This window comes from Galeopterus variegatus, unplaced genomic scaffold, assembly GCF_000696425.1.
Source record: "Galeopterus variegatus unplaced genomic scaffold, G_variegatus-3.0.2 Scaffold1664, whole genome shotgun sequence".
Taxonomy (NCBI): domain Eukaryota; kingdom Metazoa; phylum Chordata; class Mammalia; order Dermoptera; family Cynocephalidae; genus Galeopterus; species Galeopterus variegatus.
The window spans coordinates 1-13173 of NW_007727775.1; the positions used below are offsets into that span (position 1 = coordinate 1).

Below are 13173 nucleotides of genomic sequence, written 5' to 3' on the forward strand. Positions count from 1 at the left end.
CCTAGCCTGGTGTGGTAGGCGGGAGCCAGGCGGGCGGGCGGGGAGCAGTCGGGCTTCGCCCCGCAAGTGGGGCTGGGCTGGGGGTGACTCACAGAGCTCGCAGAGTTGGGCCGGTCGGCGCGTTCCACTCCGTTTCTGTGCCGTCTCTGCTGGCTTACTTGGCCTTTGTTGTCTTCGGCTGCTCGCTCGTACCCACAGCAGGGCTTGGACGCTCTCAGGAGTCTTCTTTTGTGTTGGCCCTAAAACCTCGAACCTGTTGTTGCTTGTTTGTCGTTGTAGGATCGTTGTTGAAAGAATTATTCGTTTTTTGTTGCTCTTGGAAATGCAATTAGTACTCTGGTATCACAGCGCACACTTCTCAGGATCGCGCTGTCTCCTGGCACGGCCGCTCCAGACCCGTCGCCATCTTAGAATCCAGAACATATTTCATTTCTTTCATTACAACAGATTTTCCCAAAGGAAAGTAATTTCTCCAATAGACGTTCTCCTGAACAAACAACAGAGATAGCAGCAAAGAACAAACAGCTAAAAGCTATTGTGGGGGACATACAACCAATTGCTTTCAGCTTATATAAATTTGGGTTTTTAAATCTTGGTTAGGGCTTAAACTACGATCTGCATGAAAAAGCCTTTGCCCATATTTAAATTGAGTTATCTTTTTATTGAGTTATGAACGTTCTTTATGTATTCTGGATAATAGACCCATATGTGATTTGTGATTTGCAAATATTTTCTCCCATTCTGTGGGATGCTTCTTCACTGTCTTGGTGAGATCCTTTGCTGCACAAAGTTTTAATGAAGTCTAGTTTATCTGTTTTTTCTTTTGTTGCTTGTACTTGTGTCATATCTAAGAAACCGTTGCCTAGGGCCGGCCCGGAGGCGCACTGGAGAGTGTGCCGCTTGCGAGTGTGGCGACGTTCCCGCCAAGGGTTCGGATCCCATGTGGAGACCGGTTCCCGCTCACTGGCTGAGCACGGTGCGGGCGTGACACCGAGGGTTGCGATCCCGTTGCCGGTCCCCGGTACGGGCGCGACACCGAGGGTTGCGATCCCGTTACCGGTCAGTAAAAAAAAAAAAAAGACAAAAAAAAATAAAAGAAACCGTTGCCTAATTCAAGGTCATCAAGATTAACCCCTATGTTTTCTGTTAGGAGTCTTATAGTTTTAGCTCTTACATTTAGGTCTCTGATCCGTTTTGAGTTAATTTTTGTACGTGGTGTGAGGGAGGGGTCCAACTTCGTTTCTTTTACATGAGGCTGTCCAGTTGTACCAGCACCATTTGTCGAGAAGACTGTTCTTTCCCCATTGTGTCATACCAGCACCTTTGTCAGCCATTCTTAATTTCAACACGTCCCTGACAACTCAGTGAGTTCAGTGTCAGCATGCATATCTTAGTCCATTTTGTGCTGCTATCACTGAATATCCAAGACTGGATAATTTACAATGAACAGAAATGTATTGGCTCATGGTTCTGGAGGCTGGCAAGTCCTTGATCAAGGGGCTGGCATCTGGTGAGGGACTTCTTGATACACCATCCCGTGGAGGAAGGGCCAAGAATAGGTGAGAGGGAACCAGAGACAGAACCTGCAGCCTCCGAACCTCTTCCAGTCAGCATTAATGAATTCATGAGGGTGGAGCCCTCAGGACCTAAACACCTGCCATTAGGCCCCACCTCCCAGCACTCTTGCATTAAGGATTAAGTTTTCAGCACATGCTTTTTGGGGGACACGTTCAAACCATAACAATTAATTTTAGTTTACCTGTTCAGTTCTCAGTCTGTATTGCTTTGAGTTGTCAGAAGAAATACTATCGAGCCCAAGATGCATGTATTTTATTTTAAAATTCATAATTTCATTTGATTTGCATTTCATGGGATAAGGATTTAATGTCATAATTTTCCTAGATGAAGTAAAAAGTGAACTAAGATGAATAGTGATTTTATTTTATAGTCATTAATTTATGTTAATATTTAATCATATTTTCTGTAAAGACTTTTAGAAGGTGTTAGCTTTCCACTTAGTTATGTGGAAGACCTTGAGGGATGTAATTACTGACACTTTCTCCACCTCCCAGGTTTGCCTCTCTACCGCAGAGCACAGCTCTTCTCTCCATGACTAAAGAGAGCAGAAAACCTTCCCTCAGTGCCCAGCTAGACTCTGTTACCATCTCACTACCTTCCTATAGCAGGGGTGGAGCAAAGCCTTTTAGTAAACTAACAATTATTATACTTCCAAACTAACTTCTGAGTCAGTAATCAGAACAGCAAACTCATCCAATTCTGTCCTTCCAAAACCGGCATGGCTCCTGGGTGCAGAGAAGTCAGGTGCAGGCAGTGAAAGCTGCTTCTTCCTACTGTGGAAACTCCCCTTCTCTCTTTCTAGGTTCCCTTTAGAAAATGTTCAACTTACAGGCACAAAGAAATTAATATAAGAAGTGATTGCATTGGCAATGACCTGTTAAAAATCTATCTTTGTAATGGAATTTCCCCCCAGTGAAGATTATCACCCATTTTCATTGTCAGTTGCTACATCACTGTCCTTCTCAGGACAGCCTGGCTCATGCCATCCCTGGCCTGGCCTCCTGCTTGCCTCCAGTCTTGTTTTGTCATGGGCTTGTTTTACCTTTCCAGGGAGCTCCCCACTCATCTTTATTATGGCCAAGGATCTTGTGTTCTGGTAACCCAACCTAAAATTGAACAGAAAATGGTTTTTCCCCCAACTGACCAAGAACTTTAGCCACCTTGACAGCTGGTTATTTGATTTTAAAAATTTCACAGACTCTGATAGTGTTTCTAACTAATATATCTGATCCACTTTTTTCTTGCTTTCGAAAATTGTTTTGAAAAACCACAGCACGTCATTGTCTGCATCAAGTCTGCACCAAGTATCCACAGGCAAATCCAGAGAGTCTCATAAAGTCTAATGCATCGAAAAAAAGGCTGAATGCAGGTGACTCTTGCACATGAGCTTCACTGGACAGAAGCTGTTTAAGTTGTAATGACAGAGCCACTCTTTTGTGTTGCCCGCTTCTGTGCCTGCTAGGTAATGATGACTCGGACATAGACATCCAGGAGGACGACGAATCCGACAGTGAATTGGAAGAGAGACGGCCAGCCAAGCCGCGGACGGCCATGGAGGTGCTCATGCAAGGTACTGTGGCTTCTCCCGCTCGCCCTCCTCCCTGTGCCATTTCACAGAGCACCACAGCCAAGATTAGGCCAGGACTGCCTCGCCCTGAGGGCCACAGTGCACTGTGAGTGTCACCAGGAAGCAGTTCCTGCACCGTGTTTATCCTGCCCTGTTGTTTATCAGGATGTGGATTTCAAACTGCTCAGCGGTCGTCTTACCACTGATACTCTTCCTGGTGGTCCTGAGAACAGCCGGTTCATATTTGTGGCTTGGTATTTCTCACAGTGGCCACAGAAACATTACTGCCTCTGGCACTGAGCTATATGCTGCTCTCCTGGGTCCTAAACTGCTCTCGATGCAATGCAGTCCTCATGGCCTGAGGTTAATGCGTGAGGAAGGACTTAACGTGAACATCTCTGCCTTTAAAAAATGTTTTTCTGGGCCGGCCTAGTGGCGCACTGCTACAGTGTGCCGCTTGGGAGTGTGGTGGCGCTCCCGCCGAGGGTTCGGATCCCACATACAGACCGGCGGCCACTCACTGGCTGAGCGAGGTGCAGGTGCAACACCGAGGGTTGCGATCCCGTTGCCGGTCCCGGTCCGGTACGGGCACGACACTGAGGGTTGCGATCCGTTGCCGGTCACGAAAAGACAAAAAAAAAAAAATGTTTTTCTAATTTTTTTCTCCTTGCAAAAGATTCGAGCAGCAAAATTGGTGGAGCAAATGTGGATGCTCCCTGGGGTCTTCCTCATGTCCCACTCCTACCCTAAAGGGGTCATGGCTAGTGGCTGCAGGGCATGTCCCTACAAATTGCCTGTTCACGCATCCACATACGTGTCCACACATGCACACACATTCATATATACACACACACAACCAAACATAGATACAAAGATCACCTGAAAATTTTTTAACCTAAACAGGACCAGATAGTCCCAAAGTTCATGGAACAATTCATATTATCTTTCAATTCTATTTTTCCATGAGCTTTGTGTTTTCTTTCTGTCTTTGGTTTCCCTGAATTGATGAACTTCTTGAAGTACCCTCGTATGTATGGTTCTGCAACTTGTTTTTGTTTTTTAAAATTAAATCTATTACAACTCTTCCCCTGTCAGTAAAATGTAGATCTGCTTCTTTCTCTTTAATGGCTACATTATATTCCACAGCATGACTGTACCCATAATTTACTTGAGCATTCTTGTATTGATAGGGATTTATTTCCACCTTTTTCCTTGCATATACATCTTTCTGCATATCTGCAAGTATTTCTTTAGTTTGCATCATTAAAAGTGGAATTCTTACAGTTTCTGTAAATTTTTGTTTTGACAGTTACCACTAAATTGCACTATATTTGCCTTTAAAAACATTTTTTTATCTACCACCTATTAATGTTTTGAGCACAGTTGCATTTTTTACATACATAATAAATTTAAGGGGTAAAGGCATCTTCCTTTCATCATTTTATGTTAACTTTTGTTGTTCACTGCTTTCTCTTATTCTAGGCTCAGCTATCTTCATTTATTACATTCCACTTTTTTCATAGGATAATTACATGTCCTGATGTCCTTTTTCTTCATTTTTATTTTTTAAGCTTCATGACATAAATAGAGGTTAGCAATTTGATTTCCACTGGATGGATGGGAGCCAAGTCTGTAAAAAGGTGTGTGATTGGCTTATAGTATAACCTGGTAAAGGTACCAGTTCCTCTAAATTCTGCAGACCACTTAGCCTGCAGAGTGAAATCACACAATCCATTCTCAAAAACTATAAGTAACAGCTTTAAATAACACAAGATTTTGCATTTTGTCTGACCATGGGAAAGTTTCTGAAAAGATCTGTCCTGAGTGGGCCCCTCTCCATGCCGCCTTTCTCATGAGGCCTGGCCCAGGGTCACAGTCATTCCTTTTTCCACCTAAGGGTGCGAGTCCAGCTGCCCCCAACCTCCTACCCCTGGTAAAGGACAGCTCCAGAGTTTTTGTAGAAGTCATACCTAGACAATATTGACTTCCAAAGGAGGAATGGAGAAACCGTTAGATAATGCTGGCATTTGAAAGATAAACTAATTGTGATACTTAATATTAAAAAAAATTTTTTTCTTTTTTGAAGCTTAGGCATAGATCCAAGTACAAGTGACATTAGTTTATAAAGGGAGAATTTATTTCTTTTTCAACAGATAGCATACCAGTTCAAAACAGTTAAAGGCGTGTGTTTATTTTTCTAAACTCATGATTTGTGCTTATATTTTAATGCCGTTTTCCATTTTTTTCTGAAGTAGAAATGCAGAAAATCCATTTCTGTTTATTGACAGTTTTGATGAGTTGGATGCTACTTGAGTATATTTTAAGTATGATTTTTCTTCTTTCTCCCAGTTTTCTAAGGGAAAGAAAATCTTAAATGCCATTCCTTGCCCTGTTTTCCAAGGTTTTCATGCTTTCTTCATTCTTTTGTTCTTAGGAAGACCCAGCAAGCGCGTCGTGGGCACTATGCAGGGTGGAGACTCCGATGACGATGTGAGTCTCGTCCAGCTCCCCTCGCACATCTGTGCTTTCTGGTCCTGGGCTGGTGCTCGTAGACTAAGATTAGCCGCGGGGCCACAGCCGGGAGTGCCTGCTCACAGCCCGGCCTGCAGCTCCAATCTGTGGAGTTTGGCTTCCTGAGGAGCTGGGTGCTCTCCTCTGCTTGTTGATGGCTTGTTTCTTCTCAAATGAATGTGCTCACCCTACTTTTCCGCCTGCTTACTCTTCTTTCCGTTCTTGCTTTCCAAAGATGGAAGCAGCACCAGCTCTCTTAGGTAAATACATGACTTCCAGCTCCAAGAAGCAGGTTGGTTTGGGGTTTTTTTCCTTGTGTGTTTGTTAGTGTGTGTCGGCCTGCTCAGGGCCAGCAGATGGCCTCTTCCCAGAGTCGTGCTTCCTCTCTCCCAGGCAAGATGGATCCTGCAGTGAGAGTGGAATCACCTAAAGGTCCCCATGCTAAGGACAGGGGCCAGCCCTGAGCCAAGAGACAAGAAAGGTTGGGGCTGGGGAGTCATCAGGCCCTCGAACCATAACCTAGACTTGAAGGGCTAATGCTGAGAGGGTCAGGACCAGCCCCCTCTTCAGCTCCATTCTGGGGAAGGAACGTGGGAACGATGCTCTCCCCAGACCAGGGCCTCAGAGAGGCTGACACGCCAGGCTGCTGGCGCCTTGAGCTTTGCTGAATGGATGACTAACTGGAGAACTTAACCAGGAGGGGGGTGCCAGGGGTCCTCGGCTGTGTTGAGCCGTTGGGTCTGCACCATTCATCACTTGGGCCTTGGTTCTTCGTTGCAGTCCCGGCAGTGCTGCCTGACCCACGTGACTGACATCCATCACCGACCCTCCCCATTGGGTAGATGCCACCCATTTCTGGAGCACAGCCCTAGTGGCCGCACAGAAACAGAAGTGTGTCCTCACATTCTTGTACAAAGACTCAACTAACGAACAGAGTGGACACTGTTACAGGAATTCATGGGAGGGGGAGGTCAGGCTTGCTGGACAGGGTGCACAGAGAAATCGAACTTGAATTCATAGGAGGTCGTGTGTAGAGAAGTAGAAAAACAACCTCAAAAATACATTGTTTTAGCAAAATAGGGCACAGCCAGTTACATAGCTTCTATGCGTCCATCTTGTCTGTCCAAGACAGGAATAGGGAGAGCCTGGCTTGGCAGAGGGTGGTGCCTGGAAAGCACTGTCTGGCCTCTCCTCAGAACGAATGCCTCAGTTGTAGGTTAGATCTTCTCCATGCCTTTTTGTCACCTGTTTATTTCAAGGAGGCTGTGTCCATGCATCCCCGAGCACAGTGTTTCATCCTTCGAGTGCTGGCTCAGTCACATAACATATACCTGTCGAGTGCCTGTCACGTGCCATGGCGAATACAGAGGGGGCTAGGCGCAGAGCCCAGGGCCCTCACACGCTTACATTCTTGCAGTAACAACTGAGCAAGTATGTCAGCATCCTCAGTGTTAGGAAGGGACATAAAGCAGGTTCAGGGGACAGGGAGTGACAGGGACAGGGAGTGATGTCTCCTGTGTGCCTAGGGAAGGTCTCTCTGATGTGGTGACATTTGGGCAGAGGCCTGAGCGAGAGGAGGCACTGAGCCTCATGGGTATGGAGAGGGGCACTGGGGCACAGGGACTGTGGTTCTGCAGGCGGGGCGCAGAGGTGGCAGGGTGATGGGGCAGAGTGAACCGGGGGTGAGAGAGGCAGTGGGGGCGATGCAGAGGCCCGCAGGATGTGATGAGGACTCAGCATCTTCCCTGAGCGCGAGGAGCAGGCGGTGGCAAATCATGAGCCTGGGGTGCCAAGAGCTGGCTCATGTTTGAAAGGAACCAGTTACAGGCATGTAGGCCAGAGGTGAGGTGGCTGAGCCTCAGGTGGTGGCAGTGGAGGTGTTGAGAAGTGGTCAAGTCTGGATGTTTCTGAGGTCAGAACCATCAGGTGTTGTTAATGGATTGGACATGGAGTGTTAGAGAAAGAGAAGTGCAGGATACTTCCATTGTGGTCTGATCAACCAAAAGCTTAAGAGTTTCCATTTCCTGAGATGGGGCCGAGTTGGAGAAGGCGTGTGGGCAGAACAGGTCAGGATTGTGGTTTTGGACATGCCAAGTGTGAGCTGCATGTTAGACGTCCATGTGCCGGTGGTGAATGGCCAGTTGAAATTCTAGTCTAGAGTTCAGGGACAGGTCTGGACTGAAGGTGGAATGTTGTGAGCCACCCATATCAGATGGTATTTGAGTCATGACAGGGATGTGATTGCTGAGGGGCAGAGAGAAGGAGGAGAAGGGGAAGCCCAGGGTCCCGCAGTACCCCTGCATTGCAGGGTCAGGCAAGGAGGCTGCGCTGCACATGAGGGAAGGGGAGAGAAGGGTGCCGGAAGGACGGAGAGGGTGGATTTAAGGGAGAAGGGGTGATACTGTGTCCAGGGCAGCCCTTGGGTCAAGTGAGAGGCGGACTGCGGATTGCCTATTAGATTTGCGTCCATTGAATGCTGCAGTCTTGATAAGAGTGGTCTCCGGGTTCGTGGGGTGAGCGCCTGAGTGGCTTGTGCTTAACAAGTAGTGAGAGGGGCAGGCGGGGACCGTGAGTGAGCTCACAGTTCGCTCAGTTCTGCTCTGAGAAGAACAGAGACACCAGGCAGAGTTGCTGGAGAGGACAGTGGGATTAAGTTGTGTTTTTTTGCTTTTTAAAGAGCTGGTGCCATGTAAGTCATGTGTGTATGCTGGTAGGAATGATCTGGACAGGGTGGCCAGCCATCCTGGCTCACAGGACTTGTGGTTTGGAAGTCAGGCTGAGCAGGTCAGCCTGGATCTGGATGGTGAGGGAGAGGGTGTCTTTCCTTTGCCCCTTGCTGCCTGTCTGCTTTCCAGCTCCAATCTGGAAAAAGCCAAAACAGGCCTCCCTTCCCTCTCCCCAAGCCTGTGTCCTCCTAGCTGTCCAGTGGGGGGTCTCTTGGCCCCCAGGAGCAAAACAGCTTCCGGTGGCCTTCAGTGCAGATCAAGCACTCCTGAGACTCAGTGGGCAGGTGAGCCCCTGCAGCGCCGAGCTCGGGTGCACGCTGGTGTGTGAAGGGTACTGGTTAGATGAGAAATCTCACGCATGTGTTCCTGCAGCAGCAGGTAGACGCTGGTCGCGTTCCGATGCCCCCGCCGCCTGACTACGTCTCTGCCATGCTTTTGCTTCATGTGGGGCGCTGCTAGTCACTGCACTCTTACCCTTTGAGCTGCTGGAAAAAAGTGAGGCGGGATCTCTCCGGGCACGATGTTGTAATGAAGCAGCCTGTGCACTTGCTGTCTTTCCCTCTAGGATGACTCGGAGGACAGTGAGATGGACGTGGATGATGAGGAAGATGACGACGACGATCTGGAAGATGAGAGCATTGCTCTCTCGCCGGCTAAGCCCAGCCGAAGGGTCCGGAAACCTGAGCCCTTGGATGAGAGCGACAATGACTTCTGACCCTCTTGCCAAGGGGCCAGGCGGGTTAAAACCCTCAGATTTGTAGGTAAACGTGCAGTTAGAAGGTTAGGAAGGCGATGTATATTTTGTTCACTAAGCCAGCTGGACTCATTGTTCCTGGAGCAATACTTACTTCTGCTTCAGCGTCCTATACTTGTGTTCCACAAAGCTTAAATAAGAACCAGAGAAAACCCTCAAAATGATTTTTTTTCCCCTTATTTGTCTCCTAAACTTGAGAGGTGCATGTGTTTTTAGTAATTCACATCCATGGGACAAAAACCCACAGAGAAATAAGAGCTGACACTGTGTAAGTCTTGGCTATTGTTACTATGCAGTCCTCTAAGAGTCGAGCAGACCTGGCGCTGGGACTCAGCACAGGGCTGGACTTGGAGGGGAACATCTGGCTGGTAGTCACTTGCACAGCTTAGGACATTTACTATACATTGGCTTTTGATCCAGCCTTTTTTGTCATTTTAAAGTCTTATTTTCTTCTGCATGCTCACAATACCAAGCATTTAATAATTTAATAACTAACATTTTTAGAAAGATGTTACATGAAAACCAGCTTTCCTTGAAAATCAGGCAACAGAGAGGCTCCAGGTTATGTCTACTACTCCATTCCCTCTCAGAAGGCTGGCCCTCCTCTGGGAGATTCACCTTCAATTAGAGCCACCTGCACATTTCCATGGCTTATACTGAGTTTGAAACTCTGTTGACCCTGGTTTCCCCTTTAGAGATTCCAAACTTGTGGGACAGTGATGGCTGGAACATGCTCTTCCTGCCAGGTGGCATTTCTCTAAAGGAGCATGTTGTCTAAAGTGTGGCGAGACATGAGGCCACCACACAGGGACGAAGGTGGGTCTCCTGCATTTCACCACCAGAGTGTCTCCTGGGGGAAGGAGCCAATGAAGGAAAAAGTGTCCATACAGGTTCACTTTTCCGATTTTTAACAGAACCAGAGTTAAATTAGGTAGAGCAGCACTGGAAGAGTGTCCTGGCTATGGAATGAGAAGGGGCAGACAGGTGGAGATGGGGCTTTCATTTTTTTTTTAATGTAAAAAGCATAGAGCAGTTTTCATTTATTTTACAAAGTCAGAAGACTTCTGAAGTTACTCATCATGGTTTTTTGGGTTTATTTTTTTTTTTAGCATTTATTGTGTTTATGAAGGCTAGATACTGTGCTAACAACATCATATGCCTCATCTTGTAATTCTCACACACAAAAATTTTTTTTTAATTTTAACTTCTCAGCATACATTGTAGTTGATTTTTGTATCCCTTTACCCATTCCTCTTTCCTGCTTCCCTCTCTCCCCTCCCCCCCAAAGTTACTCATCTTTTAATAAGTGTATTTAATACCGTGTTTTTATGTTATTAAATAAGGTTTACTTGAAAGTATAATTTTTTTTTTTTTCCATTTTTGTCTTTTTTCATGACCAGCAACGGGATCACAACCCTCGGTGTTGCGCCCGCACCTCGCTCAGCCAGTGAGCGGCCGGTCTGTATAACTTCGTATAATGTATGCTATACGAAGTTATGCCGTTAAGTCTCCCTTGTTGGCCTGAAAGCTTGGACATCGGCGGCCACAACCCTCGGTGTTGCGCCCGCACCTCGCTCAGCCAGTGAGCGGCCGGTCTGTATGTGGGATCTGAACCCTCAGCGGGAGCGCCGCCGCACTCCCAAGCGGCGCACTGTAGCAGTGCACCACCGGGCCGGCCCCACTTGAAAGTATAATTATTTTGCTTATTTGCACCCATAACATATAAATACTTATTCAAGAAAAGTTCACAGGTTAATATGATACATGTAAATTTCAGGAGACTGTAGGACAGTTATTTCTGTCATCTTTGCTTTTCTGTCCCTCCTTTCCTAAATTTTATGTATGAGGTTACCCTTTTTAAAAATTTTTTTTTTTTTAATTTATTATTTTTTTAAAAGATGACTGTGGGCTGGCCCTGTGGCTCACTCGGGAGAGTGCGGCACTAGTAGCGCTGAGGCCGCGGATTCGGATCCTATATAGGGATGGCCAGTGCGCTCACTGGTTGAACGTGGTACGGACCACACCAGGCTGGGGGTTGCAATCCCCTTACTGGTCAAAAAAATAAATAAAAAATAAAAGATGACCAGTAAGGGGATCTGAACCCTTGACTTGGTGTTGTCAGCACCATGCTCTCTCAAGTGAGCTGACCGGCCATCCCTATATAGGGATCTGAACCTGTCACCTTGGTGTTATCAGCACCACACTCTCCTAAGTGAGCCATGGGCCGGCCCTACCCTTTTTTTTAAACACTCAACATTCAGTTCATTCACTAGTAATTTGAGATGTGCCATACTGCGAACAAGAATCTGGAAGGGAAATCAGTGTGTTGGGAACCCTGTCACCACTCAGATGCCAGGGCTTCTAGCATGCAGGAGAGTCACTGTGTCATCTTGGATGTTACAAATTTGGTTTGCCTAAACCAGGCTTATATTTTGAAAAGACATATAAATAAAGTTCTGCTTTTCTCATGTGATGCTTTCTTCTAGTGGGCTTCAACACAGAAATCCAACCTGAGCTACAAGTAACATATCCATAGCTGTAGGCAACAGCTGCAAAGGGTATTTCATTGTTTCACCTACTTCTTGATCATCTTTTATTTGTTGGTTAATTGACTGTGCAGTCTCACCACTGTACAGCACTTCCTTACTTGAGTGGTTTCTGTCAACAAGGAGTGTCATATACTCCGTAACTATTATTAATGTGTTTCCATCATTGTAACAGATCCAGGAGTCAAACGTGCAAATGCCTTACTACCTGGCAGCATTTGGTTTCAGCCAAGCAGAAGAACAGACCTCAGGCCCTAAAGATCATATAATTAGGTCAATGAAAAACTAGCATTTATTTATTATAAATTTATTTTATAAAATAAATTTGGTATAAATTGCTGACAGTTTTTTACTATATAATTAAAGAGCCTCTTAAAATGCTTAAAAATATGTTTATGGACAGAAAATACAAACAATTTTTCAGGTCCTCAATTTTTATTGGTGGTAGCCTACCAAGAACAAAGTCCAAGGACTTCAATGGGGAATCTGAAGAACTGTTTCCATTTTAGCTAGGACAAGACAAGATCTCTTTTTTTAGCATTTTAAATTAATATCAGTGTCAAATGTCTGGAAGTGGGGATGGCTAGTTAGCTCAGTTGGTTAGAGCACAGTGTTGATAACACCAAGGTCAAGGGTTCAGATCCCCTTACCAGCCAGTCTGGTGGGGGCGGTGGGGAAGTAAGGAAGGAAGGCATGTCTATTTAGGTTAGCAACACATTACATAATATCACAGCTGTTAGATGGACCCAGGGACACTCAGGTGCTAGATTCGAGAACTTGTTAAATTGAAACAGACCTAAAAGTTCGACCTCCTACCTAGAACAGAAGTCCCTTGTACGTGGATATGAATTAAATTCTCTTTTGTCTTGCACTCTGATGGAGTCTGTGTGGGCCAGCTGGCTTTGGTGTGTCCATGACCATCATCTGAATCCCTCAACCATTTCAGATAGCTTGAAGGTATGTGATCATTTTTTGAAGACAGAGGGAGGACTCTCTTTTTCTCCACTGCCTTGGCCCCTGCAGTTTCTTCAGGGTTAGGTTTGTGCAGGGCACAGCTTTCTCCATCATTCAGCTACTGCACTTCTCTCTTTGTTCTGCCCAGCTCTCGCCTCAGGCAGAATCAGTGCAAACCAGAAAGGCAGTAGAGCAACATCCTGAAAGTGCTGAAGAAAAAACTATTAATCCAGAATTCTATACCCAGCAAAAATGTCTTTCAGAAAAAACATAATAAATACTACAAGGTCATGTTCAAATGTCCCTAGTTTACAAATAATGTTCTTTATAGCTGAGTTTCTCCTCCAGTCTAGGGTCCAATCTAAGATCTTTCATTAAGTTGTTATGTCTCTTTAATGTCTTTTCATTTAAAACAGTCCTCAGTCTTTTATGTTTTTCATGACATTGACATTTTTGAAGGGGTCAGGCCAGTTGTTTTGCAGAATGTCCCTCAGTATGGATTTTGTCTCATTTTTCCTCTTGATTAGAATCAGGTGA

General features: G+C 45.8%; 1 protein-coding gene across 1 annotated transcript; it reads left to right on the top strand.

Moving 5' to 3' along the window:
- Nucleotides 1–3040: 3040 nt before the first annotated feature.
- LOC103595031 (clusterin-associated protein 1-like) lies at nt 3041–10497 on the top strand (the record flags this gene model as incomplete). Its single annotated transcript, XM_008578334.1, has 4 exons — nt 3041–3148; nt 5580–5635; nt 5892–5948; nt 8948–10497. Coding segments are annotated over 4 exons (371 nt in total), but the record flags the coding sequence as incomplete, so codon positions are not given.
- Nucleotides 10498–13173: the final 2676 nt, after the last annotated feature.